The sequence below is a fragment of the Desmodus rotundus genome, chromosome 6 (assembly GCF_022682495.2).
Source record: "Desmodus rotundus isolate HL8 chromosome 6, HLdesRot8A.1, whole genome shotgun sequence".
NCBI classification, from domain to species: domain Eukaryota; kingdom Metazoa; phylum Chordata; class Mammalia; order Chiroptera; family Phyllostomidae; genus Desmodus; species Desmodus rotundus.
In genome coordinates, this window is record NC_071392.1 from 64865367 (window position 1) to 64880107 (window position 14741).

The window sequence follows — 14741 nt, forward strand, 5'->3', positions numbered from 1 at the left end:
TAAACAATTAACCCATTTTAACTATATAATTGACTGGCTTTTAATATATTCACAGAGATGTTTAACTATCACTACAATCAATTTTAGAGCACTTTTATCACCTCCAAAGAAACACAATACTCATATACAATCATTTCCCATTACCTCTTCCTTCCCCTGTCCTAGGCAAATAATAATCTGTTTTCTGCCTCTATAGATTTGTTTATTTCATATATTTTATATAAATGGAACAATGTGGCCTTTTGTCACTGGCTTCTTTCTTTTTTTTAAATATATTTATTGATTATGCTATTACAGTTGTCCCATTCCCCCCCTCAGTCCACTCCATCCTGCCCACCCTCTCCCTCCCACATTCTCCCCCTATAGTTCATGTCCATGGGTCATACTTATAAGTTCTTTGGCTTCTACATTTCCTACACTATTCTTACCCTCCCCCTGTCTATTTTTCACCTATCATCTATACTACTTATTCTCTCTACCTTTCCCCCCCTCTCCCCCTACAAATCCCCTATTGACAACCCTCCATGTGATCTCCATCTCTATGGTTCTGTTCCTGTTCTAGTTGTTTGCCTAGTTTGCTCTTGTTTTTGTTTTAGGTGTGGTCGTTAATAACTGTGAGTTTGCTGTCATTTTTACTGTTCCTATTTTTGATCTTCTTTTTCTTAGGTAACTCCCTTTAACATTTCATATAATAAGGGCTTGGTGATGATGAACTCCTTTAACTTGACCTTATCTGAGAAACACTTTATCTTCCCTTCCATTCTAAATGATAGCTTTGCTGGATACAGTAATCTTGGATGTAGGTCCTTGCCTTTCATGACTTGGAATACTTCTTGCCAGCCCCTTCTTGCCTGTAAGGTCTCTTTTGAGAAATCAGCTGACAGTCTTATGGGAACTCCTTTGTAGGTAACTGTGTCCTTTTCTCTTGCTGCTTCTAAGATTCTCTCCTTCTGCTTAATCTTGGGTAATGTAATTATGATGTGCCTTGGTGTGTGCCTCCTTGGGTCCAGCTTCTTTGGGACTCTCTGAGCTTCCTGGACTTCCTGGAAGTCTATTTCCTTTGCCAGACTGGGGAAGTTCTCCTTCATTATTTGTTCCAATAAGTTTTCAATTTTTTGTTCTTCCTCTTCTCCTTCTGGCACCCCTATAATTCGGATGTTGGAACATTTCAAGATGTCTTGGAGTTTCCTAAGCCTCTCCTCATTTTTCCGAATTCTTGTTTCTTCATTCTTTTCTGGTTGGATGTTTCTTTCTTCCTTCTGGTCCACACCGTTGATTTGAGTCCCAGTTTCCTTCCCATCACTATTGGTTCCCTGTACATTTTCCTTTGTTTCTCTTAGCATAGGCTTCATTTTTTCATCTGGTTTTCGAACAAATTTGACCAATTCTGTGAGCGTCTTGATAACCAGTGTTTTGAACTGTGCATCCGATAGGTTGGCTATCTCTTCGTCGCTTAGTTGTATTTTTTCTGGAGCTTTGAAGTGTTCTGTCATTTGGGCCATTTTTTTTTTTTTTTTTTTGGTCTTGACGAGTCTGTTACTTAAAGGGGTGGAGCCTTAGGTGTTCACCAGGGCGGGGTAACACTGGTGGCTGCGCTGTGATGCTGTATGTGGGGGAGGGGCCAAGAGGGAGCAATGGCGCCCGCTCCACTCTCCACTGGATCTCAATCTTTCACTCCACTACCCACAATCAAATTGGGCCCCTCTGGTGCTAGTTCCTGAGTGGGTGGGCTTGTGCACACTCTAGGCCCCTGTGGGTCTCTCCAAGACCTCTCCTTTGTGGCTGGGAGTCTCTCCTGCTGCCGCCCCAACCCCCACGGGCGTTTTCAATCAGAGGTTTGAGGCTTTATTTCCCCTCGCTGGAGCCCTGGGTTACATGGTCTGCTTCGCTCCCTGCCGTTCTTCCTGGTTTATCTGTGCCCGAGTGTGGGGCCGCGGGGTACTATCCGCTGCTCTGCCTGCCCCGTTCTCCGCCACTCTGAGTCTGGCCCTCTCGGTTTATCTGCGCGAATGTGGGGCCGCAGGGTCTGCTAGTGGTCAGACTGCCTGCCCCGTTTGTCCCACACTCTGCCAGTCTCGGTCCCGCCAAGGCCACGGGAGTCCTCTCCGCCCCAGCTGCCCCGTCTCTGCCCCTCCTACTGGTCTGGATGAATGTTTATTTTTTATTTCCTTGTTGTCAGACTTCCTTGCCGTTCGATTTTCTGTCAGTTCTGGTTGTGTGAGGAGGCGCAGTGTGTCTACCTACGCTGCCATCTTGGTTCTCCACTGGCTTCTTTCATGTAGTGTAATATGTCAGGATTCATTGATGTTACAGCATGAATCTGTATATTAATACTTTTTATTGCTGAATAATATTCTGTTTGTAGGAATATACATTTATCCATTCAGGAGTTGATATATAATTGAATTGATTCTATATTTTTTCTCTTATATAAATGATGCTGTGAACATTTATGGACTAGTTTTTGTGTGGACATTTTTATTTCTCTTGAGCATATGCCAAGTAGTACACTTGCAGCATCTTGTGGAAAATATATGTTTAATATTTTGGGGAACTTTCAGACTGTTTTACAAAATGGCTCTGTCATTTTACATTTCTACCATCATAGTATGAGAGTTCCAATTTTTTCACACATTATTATCTTTCTTTTTGATTACAGCCATCCTAGTGGGTGTGAAGTGGTATTTCATTGCACTTTTGATTTCCATTTCCATGATGGCTAATGATGTTGAGCAACCTTTCATGTTTTTATTGGATGTTTGTTTATATTCTTCTTTGGGGAAATATCTATTCAGATTTTTTTACCTATTTTTAAATTGGGTTATTTGTCTTTTTATTATTGAGTTATGAGTCCCTTATATATTCTAGATACAAGTTATCAGATGTATTATTTTATTTTCAAAATTTTCTCCCATTCTTTGGGTTATTTTTCCACTTCACATTGTTCAAAGGATAAAAGTGTTAAATATTTATGATGCCCAATTTATCTTTTTTTGTTGTTGTTGCTTGTGCTTCTGGTGTTATATCTAAGTGTCTACTAGTTTACAAAATTGGTCCTAATATGACAAATATGACACAAATTAAGGCTTTGTCATCACAGTCCTGTTTTTTTAATTTCAACTCTGCCCTGGACAAATTATTGGACTACTTTAACCTCAGTTACTCATCTGTAGTATAGAGATAATAATGGGACTGACTTCTTGAATTGTTGTGGAGATCAGATGAAATAATGTATGTGAACTACTTACAGAGTTTTGCAGAGTCTACTGCAAGCTATTATCATTATAATCCCAATAATAATAATTTGTAGTGTTCTGAAAGTTAAACTGAAGCCAAGTAGTTTATAGGAGGATGTTTCTAGTGACATACAGTTTTAATGTTTTATAGGTAACATTTGTATTTGTATTTGTCCCCATGAAAAGTAGGTATGGTAGTCATGGTAGTTATTTCCAGGAAGAGATGCAGCTGAGAGATCCTAAGAAGAGTCTTTTTCAAGGTCACATGGCTGGGAAATAAATACAAGATTAAAACCTGGGGTGGTCTTTTTTTTTTTTTTTCTTAAAATCATTAGTTGTTTCGGTAACAGAGTTGTAGTAGGACTCAGGTTACTGGGATTTTGTGGTCTGTAAGATGAAGTATTAATTCAGACAGCCATATCAAGAAAGAAAAAAAGCCATTTTATGGGAAATTATTGATAGTGAGCATTACATGAGAATCATAGAGTTAGAACATATTTGACCAGAAGGTTTAGGTTCATAGATAGCCTTAGCAAATAATGAATTATAATTATATGTATCTTGTTCTTTATTTTTTCTCTTATATTTTATTTATTTATTTATTTATTTATTTAGAGGAATGGAGTGAGCAAGACAGGGAGAGAAACATCAATGTGTGGTTGCCTTTTGCATGCCTCCTACTGGGGACATGGCCCTCAATCCAGGCATGTGCCCTAGACTGGGAATTGAGCCTTCGGTTCTCAGGCTGGTGCTCAGTCCACTGAGTCATACCAGCCAGGGCTGTACCTTGTTCTTTAAATAAAAAGAATTTACTCCTTATTTCCAAAGCTATACATACTCATTGTTAAATATTCAAAATATAGGTAAACATAAAAGAAAATATATTTCTAGGTATTTGTTTAATATGCTTACATTCCTAATACATTTATACTTAGAATATTTTCATAAAGTGGGCAGATTTAATGTTTGGTTTCATTATGTATGAAGTTAAATTAATTTACATTAGGATGCCGGTATGCTTTTAAATTCTGGGCCTCCAGAAGATTTTTCAGAATTGGTTTGCAGTCTTTTATTGAGAAGAAAATAAATCTTTCCAGATCTTCTGAAATTTATTGACTACATTTACTTTACTGTTTACTCATCTAGAAAGAAAAACTGAACTATGATTCTCTTGGTATATTAGGGCATCATGACTAATTAACTCTCTAACTCAAAAATGGCTGATCTTTAGCAAGCATGTACTTCCTAAAGGTGATCAAACAGACTGAAGTGGTTATTGCTTATAAATTCACCATTTTATTGAAAAGCAGCAAACACTGTTTAAATACTTTGTGGAAACAAGGAACAGGTACTCACCAACTTGGCCCTGACTCTGGTGCTGTAACTTTGGGGTGTATTATTGAAGCCTGTAAGTTTTACATTGGCCTTTTGAGAGCTAGATACCACTCTCAGTTTTATTTTCACTAAAATTCATTGAGAAAAATATATCTGACTATAAGGTAACATCAAATCTAAGTTGATAAAACAACAGTGACATTTGAAGTATTATTTATGAAGTTCTAAAAAATCCTTATAGAGATGAAATGACTTCTGGTCAAGTCAATTTTTCCTATCATAGCCATTTATCTAAATAACTAAAGCAAAGTAGTAGAGCTATGCTGCAGAAGTTTGAGATTTATTACCATATTTTGTTCTAATGATTTTCCCTCTTTCCTCTGTCTGAACTTCAACATTTTCTTTAACTAGGACTATCCAGATCTTTTTTGGCTATTTAAACCTCATGGTACATATATTGGATGATGAGAAAACCTCTAGTGTTTTAAATTTATCTACACAAATTTTAGAGTAATTTCCACTTAGTTCCTCAAGTATTATTTAGCTTTTTAAATATTTTATTTATTTATTTTTAGAGAGAGGGGAAAGGAAGGAGAAAGAGAGGTAGAGAAACATCATTATTAAAGAGAAAGATCAATTGGTTACCTCTGGTACATATCTCAACAGGGACCAAACCCCGTAAGCCAGGTGTGTGCCTTGACTGGGAATCTAACCGGAGATCTTTTGCTTTGCAAGACGATGTCCAACCAACTAAGCCACAAGAGTCAGGGCCTCAGGTATTGATTATTCAATGAAAAAAAGAAAAAAAGGCTGTTAGTCTTTGAGTGTATGAATTTGTTAGTATTTAGAAGTGTCATGCAACCAGAGGTTTAATTTGCTATTTTATTTGGCTAAATAACAAGTAATGTTAAATATTATGGAAGCCTGATTCTTTTATACAAACAAAAATCATTTTGAACTAAACAGATCTTATACCTGAGCTTCATCTTAAATTTTAGCAGGTGAAAATGTGAGATGCCTCTGTTGTATTAACAAAACCCAAATGTCAAATGGAAAAAATATTATAAGCTTTAATTATGTGACTTTAAGGGGATAGATTCCATGAAAATCAAGGCTTTAATAGTAGCTATAATTGGGACATTCTTTTTATTATAAGGAATTACAAGTCACTCTATACAAAGATTAGAAGTTTTATCCTAAAATTGATACTAATTAAATACAGTTACATCTTTGTGCATGTATGTGCACATATTATTTAGAAAACGTAGTGATAGCATTTTTCCTCAATAAAATCTGAAGCCTTTCACAGTTAAGTGAACAGAATAGTGTATCTGTGGTACTAGAATTTTTTTCAAAGTCGGTTTGAAACTTTTAAGTTATAAAACACTGTATACCTTAGGGATCTCTATCTGCTACCTCATAATTAATGATTAGCTAGTTTCTGTTAGAAATAGCCAGAACTTTGGAAAATGACCGTTTCTAAGTAAACCAATTTAAGGTTTATTGTCAATATGTAGTGACTGCTTAGGAATGAAGGAGAATGATAAGATCAATTAAAAGTGAGAGGAAAGGAAAAGGTAGTGGGAGCAAATTTGAGGAAGAGGAGGAATAAGGTTTATGGCTTTTGGTTATTCCAGGTGTATCTGCTTTGTTTCATGAAACACCTGGACAGGAGTTCATTTCTAATGGAAGGAATACTGAAGTAGAAATCCTGTCTGGGCATCCCTAAATTCTATCTAAGTACCTTAACCTACTCAGGATCACTCACAAGCAGTGGTAGTTGAAGTTTTATGGTAACTAATATTTCATACAGGCTCCAGCACAAATAATGGCCCTTTTTTTAATTACAAAATTATAAGAAGGTAATTCTGTAACATAAAAATATCACACTCAAGCACACTATATGACATCATAGGTGAAATGTTCAAATTAAAACTATAAATTATTGCACCCATGTTATTACCCTACCAACCACACTTAAGGAGGCCTTACTTCTGCTAGATCCCATAGATATCCAGGAATTTTGGTGTTTTGTTTTTGTTTTTGTATTTCTAAGACTGGCTTGAGGTAGGCATGGAAAACTCCTTGATGGGGCAGAAATTTTGTTCAATTTTTATTGGTTTAACCTCACAGAATAAATTCTTTTGCTAAGATAACTCTGGTAATTGCCAAAGTTAATTGATCTCTTTTAGTTCTCATAATTTACCTTAAGTCAAGTTTTTATTTCAGTTTTACAAATACAGGCTTATTGTGGTGAACCTGTGAGAAAAATACTAAATTATATTCATAATTATAAATGGTTAACATGTTTTAATACTACTGAATATGTTTTATTTGATTATGCTGCAATATGGAACTCCTGATAATCAAAACTAGACATCATAGTGTAACATACATATTAAAATGGGCACGGATAACACCGGAAGTTTTGTGAAAGCAGCCCACAAACTGTGTTCTAAAGTGAGATGGAGACTCATTTATAGGGATGGTGTTCAGCTTTTATTTGTGGACCAAAGATGTATGGTTATGTATTTTTTAAAAAGATGAAAATACTTTTTTAATTTCCTAAAAGTGTCTTTTTTGCATTATATTTACAAATAGTGAAAATCTATTTATTTGTAATTTTAGTGTGAAATTTTAATAATTTCAAACAGTGAAATGCAAGGTTTATTGAGAGATGGAATATATTTTTCCTTTTACTAAATCTTCTATAGGCCTTTTTCTTTCTGTCCTCAAGGACATCACCCTGTTCCAAGTCTTTCAATCATCTCGCAACAGTGAATTGTTATAGTTGGCCATTTCTTATAGTTAAAATTTTAGGATATTTGTAAGCTGGTTGTTAAGCACAACTGGTATTAAAATGAAATAATCTAAACTTACAGTTAAATAAATTACATTAAAACAAAGGCAATAAAAACTCAAAAGTTTTCACTATCTATTTTATATCTTACTATTATCCATACTGTTGAGGTTATTTATGTTCATAGTATCTGAATGGTAAACTCTCATATTATGACATGCAACTGGGTATCTCTTCCCAAGTATGTGTTTGATGACTTCACATTTGGTGGCTCATAATTTGTCATAGTAGGTGTATCTATTTACGCCAGAGAAATTGACAAATGACATGTCACTTTTTTTTTTTTTGCTTTTTCTTTTCCCTGGAGAAAGGATGATTAAAGATTCGCCAGCATACCACACCACTGCCTGCAGTCTGCCAGCTTTTGGTCTTCTTGCTTCTAGGCTAAACTCCCAGCTCTTTGTCTTGTATAACTCTCTATGCTTAGTTTTCCTACATGGGGAAAGTTGAGCGTGGTAAAGGAAGGAAGTTAGACAAGCATGGTAAAAATCTATAGTTTTTGCTTTAGTAACAGACAAGTTAGCATCTCTGGGTCTTCATTATTTTATACTTAAAATAGGACAATGTTCTCTTTTTGTTCTACCTAGCAAGATTTTAAAATTAAAATCACAATGTGCTAGTGTTTGTGAAAGATCCTTGGAAAATGCTATATACATGTACATTTTTTTAGTAGTAAACAGTTGCTTCACTTTTTTATTTTTTGGGTTAAGTTTACAAAAGCTCATAACCAACAAGATGGAGTTTATATCCCAAATTGCTCTTCCCAATTTTCCACAGCCTAACCTATATTTCCAAGTTTATTTCCAGGGCTTATGTCTAGCACTGGGATGGTGCCGGGTGGGTGTGACATTGCCTTCTCGATGATGCTACTGCACATTCTGCATTATCGTGGTTCTTCTTCAACTGCTGTATTCAGACAGTTCCCAACTATTTTCATTCTCGTTCTCTGAGAAAAATTACCAATGAATCAGACTAGGCAATAAAGATGAAACCTAATTATCATCCTTTTTGTTAAGGCTCTTGTTAAGATTCAAATAATGCAAGAAAATAGAAAAAAGTGACATTAAACCATTGTCACTCCTTGATATCTTAGCAAGAAATGATTGATGAAATTACTTAGCCTTCAAGTTGGGCCCTAATTCAGTTAAGTTTTAAGGGAAGACAAGTTGGAGAGACATCAGGAACATAGGGCAGGGGCCAACTGAAGAAGTTGGGAGACCAAGGAAGTATAAACAAGAAGCTGCACCTGTTTGATTTTCTGGTACTAAAAAGCAGTTTGACATATTACCAAAGTATGAATGACACAAAATTTTAGAAATCTCTGAAGAAAAGAAAAAGATGCTAAGGGACAGAGCATATGTTTGGGGGTCACTACTTCCCAGTTCAATTCCTTTCTTCAATAAATGACATTTCATTCAAATTTCATTTAGAAATTTCTCTTTGTACATGATTTCTTTGTTTCATAATTCTCCTCCTCTTCCCTCCTCTTTCTTTTCCTTCTTTGTAGTTTTACTTATCTTTGTGAAGATTATTCTGCCTTTCCATAAGAGTTAGAAACAATGTACTTGGAAATAGCTGGGGTATCCTGCCTAATTATTTACCATTCCAGCTTCACTAGTTTCTGTCATAAATTGTTATCTAAGATGTGGGGTAAGGAGACAAAAAATAAGAAAGTTATGATCCCTACCCTCAAGTAATAATGCAGATGTGATAATTAGGTAAACAAATTGATACAAATTACTCATTAACCCTCCAGATATATGTAGTCAATTTATTAAACAAATAGCTCATTGCTGCATGCTGAGTGTCATGTGCTATAGTAACAAAATTATGTAAGGGTGCTGACTGAGAGTCTATCTTCTTATCATTCATGGATCATTTCATATTTGAAGTGGTAGAGACTGGACTTTAGCAATTACAGAAAGCTATAAACTCCAAGTATCTACTTATTTTGGGGCTGTGTTTTTTTTTTTTTTGAAGAATACTTTTAATATAGAATGTTTAGCAGTTTTTTTTTTTTCCTCTGGAAAGGATTCTACCATCATTCTTGATTCTTTCTGACAAAGCAACAGTCATATTTGTTCAGAGGTACTAGTGTTTTATACAAATGTGTCCTGTAAGATATGAAACCCAGGTATTTATATACAACTTAACTTACGTTATTCATATTTACATCTCCATCCTTCTCCACGTGCTGGAAGATTTGAAATGATATCGGATTACAAGTCTATATTAAAGACCAAATCAAGTATATATTTCTTTCTTTTCTTCTCTTTGTTTTAGCTGGACTAGACCAATTTTGAAGAAAGGGTACAGACAGCGGCTGGAGTTGTCAGACATATACCAGATCCCTTCAGCTGATTCTGCTGATAATCTCTCTGAAATATTAGAAAGGTATGTACCTTGCATTGTTTATTCATTGGAGAGAGAAATTAATATTATTAATTACCTACAGAACTCACATATCAGAGGGCTTAAATTGTAAAATAGCATATTTAAAATAGGAGCATATGCCTGGCCAGATGGTTCAGTTGGTTGAATGTCATCCCATACCCCAAAAGGTTGAGGGTTCAATTCCTGCTCAGGGCACATACCTAGGTTGTGGGTTCACATCCCAGTCAGGGCAGTTATGGTATCACATTGATGTTTCTCTCCCTCCCCCTTTCTCTCTCCCCCTCTTTCTTCCTCTTCTTTTCTCACTAAAATCAATAAAATATCATCCTCTTCTTTTCTCACTAAAATCAATAAAATATAATCCTCTTCTTTTCTCTCTAAAATCAATAAAATAAAAAAAATAAAATAGAAACATCTTATGTTCTTGCCAAAGTCTTGATCAATTAGGAATTGAACAGTGAAAGGATGAAAGAAAAATAGCATTTTCTTGAGATATGACTTTTTCTGAAAAATACACATTTGAGTTCTGAGAAGTTATCTGTCTTTAAAGAATATTAGGTGCATTTTGTGAAGACTGAAATAACAGCTATGTGAAGCAAATTGTGTACAGGGTCCTGCAGAAGTAAGGCTTGCTTGAATGTGGTTGGTAGGGTATGTGTCACACAAGATGGACAGCAATTTGAATATTTCACCTAAAATTTCATATGCTGTGCTTGAGTATGATATTGTTATGTTACAGAATTACATGCTTATAATTGTGCAATAACAGATTTTGTAATAAAAAAGAGGTGTTATTTGTTCCAGACTCTGTATATTTGCCTCTAAAATTTTAATATTCAATTATAATGAAATCTTAAGGTAATGGCTATTAAATAGCAAATAAATGTAAACATTTCATAATTTTGATTACATATTGAATGCCAGATACAGTGTCTCTTCTCAGCCACTGTGGTAGAAAAGCATTATTATCTCCACCTTACAAAAGAGCAAACTGAGGCTTAGAGAGTGGATGTAATTTTCCAGCTAACAACTGATTCTAACTCAAGATCTGGGTTCCTGGTCTCCCCCGGAACAGTGTTTCCCATTGCAAGACATCCCCTTTTCTAAGAGTATTGGTTAGAACCCTTTGATTGCCAGTGAAAGAAATCCAATTAACCATCTTAAGAAAATAAAAAGAAGGAATTAGTTGGCTTGTGTAGCCTAACTGTATGAAGAGACTTAGTGGAACCAGGGACTCAAATGCCACCTGGTGACATATACCTTGTGTTGGTTTAATTTTCTCAAGTGAGCTTCCTCCATGCAGACTACAGAGAACAGAGCCCTTTCTTTTTGGCTGAATGTGAAAAATTCCAGAGTCCCTTGAGTCACATGCTTACTCCTTGGACCAATCACAGTCAATGAATGAGCTCGATGGGGTCTTGTGCCAGCAGCACAATTCAGATACCAAATGAAAGGGAGAGGTGAGAGGGAATTGGAAATACATAAATGCCAATAATTATTGCACCAAAATAAAGTTGAGTAGACTTGAAATTTGTTTATTTTCATTAAAGTAATTTTATTTTTTGACATTTTTAAGGCAAAGTAAGACATTCAAGTTATTTTTCTTGATTTTAATCAAATAATTAGGCTAGCAGGAGTAGCAAATTCACATTTCCAAGATCAAGGACCAATTCCTATATCTCTGCTAACTTCCCTTAGACAACAAATTGTTCAACTCTCACCCATAAAAAAAATTTCCCAACCTTGCCTTTCCCTCAGGTCACTACCCATTTCTCCCCCCCTCCCCCTGCACTTTTCATGGCTAATATTTGTGTGCTCTCCTTGTCTCTTCCCTTCTTAACCTTTTACTTACATCTCAGCTCCCTAAAATATGGTTTCCATGTCTACCACGTGGCTAAAACCACACCGGTCAGGGTCACCAGAGGCCTCTAAATTATCAAATATAATGACCTCTTCCTACATGACTTCAGTGTTGAACACTTCTTTCCACCTTGAAACCATTTCCTTGGCTTTTTCATCTGACTCTTCCTTTGAAGGAGAAGCTAAATCTGCCTTCATATTTACCTTATTGTGAGCCACTGAGTGATAATGGATGGGAGGCAAACTCCACGTGTGTGAGTGAAAGGGTGGGGAAGAGTGGGGAAGCAGACAAACGGGATAGGGTAATTAAGCATTATAGATAGTAACCTTCTGGGGGAAGCCATTGTTCATGCAAAGACTACCAAGCTTGCCCTGAAATCTCAGTTGTGTGTTCTTTCTTTGGAGTAACTTAGAACCACCTGTAATGATCGTAGATTGAAGGTTATGGGAATAGCTGTTGATCAAATGCAAAGCCTTTATCTAGTTATTTATTTAGTTCTTGCTTATGGTTCATGAAACTTTTTATGTGTGTACAGTCTAAAAATGAAATTGAAGGTAACATTTAGAAATATATTGTATTTGCTTGGTAAGATGAAGAGGGCTGTTACTAATAGAAAGTAGTGGCAATGACAAAATAATTATAGTCAGCTGATAAACCTATAGTATTTAAAAGAAAACAAAACATTTATTTATGTATCAACCATTTTCAGACTATTTAATTTATATTCCTACTAGAAAATACAGAATTTGATTCTGTTTTAATCTTCCTAAGTCTTACTTTGGAGTAACTATAGTAGTTGAAAATAAAGTTTGATGATATTTGTTTCATACCCCTACATTTTAAAACAAAGTCTAGCAAGTTTTTCTAATGTTAAGCCACAGAAAACTCCATCTGATTTCTGATCTTGTTATTGATTTGATAGTTAAATTATATAAAATCTACTACAGTTCTAAAAAGGTAAAAATCAAGAGGAGAAGGGCAAAAATGTTAAATATTTGTTTATTTTCTACTTTGTTCCAAGCACAGAAATGTGTGTTCATAAGTCATACTTATTTGTCTACATTTTATATTGCTATTAAGAAGCTTGGAACCTTTCTTGAACAAATATATTGTGGCCTTTTCATGAGGTCAACTCTCTGAAACTGATACATGGTGGAGCATTGAATTCTGCCAAATATCTGACTAAGCATTGGTGTAGGAACGTCTCCCCAAATTTTCATCTCTTTAGTTAATCTGCTTGGCTATACTTGTGTGAATAAAGCTATGTTAAGCAAAATAAACCCAAATATTTGCACAATTACCTTATTAGTTCAACTTTTTATTCCTTTGCAGAGAGTGGGACAGAGAGCTGGCATCAAAGAAAAATCCCAAACTCATTAATGCCCTTCGGAGATGCTTCTTCTGGAGATTTATGTTCTATGGAATCCTGTTATATTTAGGGGTAAGGATCTCATTTGTAAATTTATTATGGCTAAAACAATTATTAGCTTAAATTCACCCAATTACATATATGAATGTTCATAATACTTTGAAATCATATCTGCCTGCTAAATTGTTTCAAGGAAAAATAATAAAATTTAAAAAATTGGCAGTGAGGTACTCTTATTTTCTTAGTCTCCTACATCTTTATCAGTGTGAAGAGAGCACCATGCCCAAAAACCCCAGGCTTTGTGGTGTTTAAGTGCCATCTGGGGCATTCCTGTGGCTTTGATCATTATTCTATCACCAGAGCCTCATTTTGAATCCTTGGTTATAATCTAGAAAAGGCAATGGCAAATTTAAAACTTGTTTAGTCTTCATAGAAAATTTGTGTGCAAATTTTCTTTGGGGTTCCAAGTACCATTTGGATGCATTTGTATTCATGTAAATTGTCATGCTCTGCGGAGTTAGCAGTGCCCTGGTGTCTCCAAAGAGATGCCATACAAGTTGCATGGTTTTAAGAATCTATAGTTCAAACACACCAAGAAAAATACATTTAGAAATTTATATTGACAAAGATGACCACATTTGTGTCCAGAATGTTTTGTGCTGCTCTAAGGAATCTCCTGGAAAAGTTCTGGCTTTTTACTATCTGTCTATCTATCTCTCTATCATCTATCAATCTATTCCTACAGAAACCTGCAACACTTTGGGGGTGAAAATATTTTCTACATAAATATAAATAAGATAGCTGAAGAATTGCTTAGCTCTTAAGATATCTTAAAGGCAATTTTTCTCAATAAAAGTACTTGAGCTTTGGGAGACAATTTTATACATAGTTTCTCGCTCTATTGACTTAATTTTTAAAAATATGATTGCTTTAATGATTGCTTTGTTGATTGCTTTAATGATTATATTCTATACATTTAAATTAGTGTATAAAAGTACAGTTCACTCCAGTCATTATATAAGAATGTAACAATCCACAGTAACTACTATAAAGGACACATGGACAAAGTCCAGGGGGAAGGTGGAGGTGGGGGAGGGAGGGGGGTTCGGCTGGGGTGGGGGGGAGGGATGCGGAGAAAAAGGCATACAACTGTAATTGAATAACAATGAAAGTTTTAAAAAAATTCAAAAAAAAGAGAATGTAACAATCCAACAGTAAGTCATTGTTAGATTGAAGTAAATGATACTTCAACAAGTGTTACATTATGACTATGGTTGCGGTGAAACTAAACATTTTTCCTAGTCATGTTTTCCATCACTTGCTGTGCCTAATAATTAACATAACCACAACTGAATAGAAGCTGGAAGAAAGGCCTAGTTATCAAGCCCCCCTTTATTCTCTGCCTGACTTGTGAAATAATTTATCCAGCAGCCTAGAAGTTTCATGTGAAAAAAAGTACTCACCTAAATGTGAAAGTTTAGATGATACACAAATATATTGAAGTTATTTTTTGGCCTGGCATACACAGACCCCAAAATAAAGATGATATAGTTTAATATTTATTGTACCTAATCTTTTCCAGGGTCACGTCAGCATTCAAGCTTTTTATGCAGATCATTTTAACTTGATTGTCCTTGAATGTCCATGCAGCAGACATTATTATACAGAAAGGAAATTGAGAATCAG

At 35.3% G+C, this 14741-nt stretch overlaps 1 protein-coding gene across 8 annotated transcripts in view; it reads left to right on the forward strand.

Annotated features, from left to right (window-relative positions):
- CFTR (CF transmembrane conductance regulator) overlaps positions 1-14741 on the forward strand; it is a 209671-nt gene that overhangs the window by 25065 nt on the left and 169865 nt on the right. For all 8 annotated transcript variants that reach the window (XM_053926745.1, XM_053926748.2, XM_045191452.3 and 5 more), the window contains exons 2-3: positions 9715-9825; positions 13019-13127. In XM_053926745.1, the coding sequence (XP_053782720.1) occupies positions 9715-9825; positions 13019-13127 (220 nt within the window). The remainder of the gene's footprint in view (positions 1-9714; positions 9826-13018; positions 13128-14741) is intronic.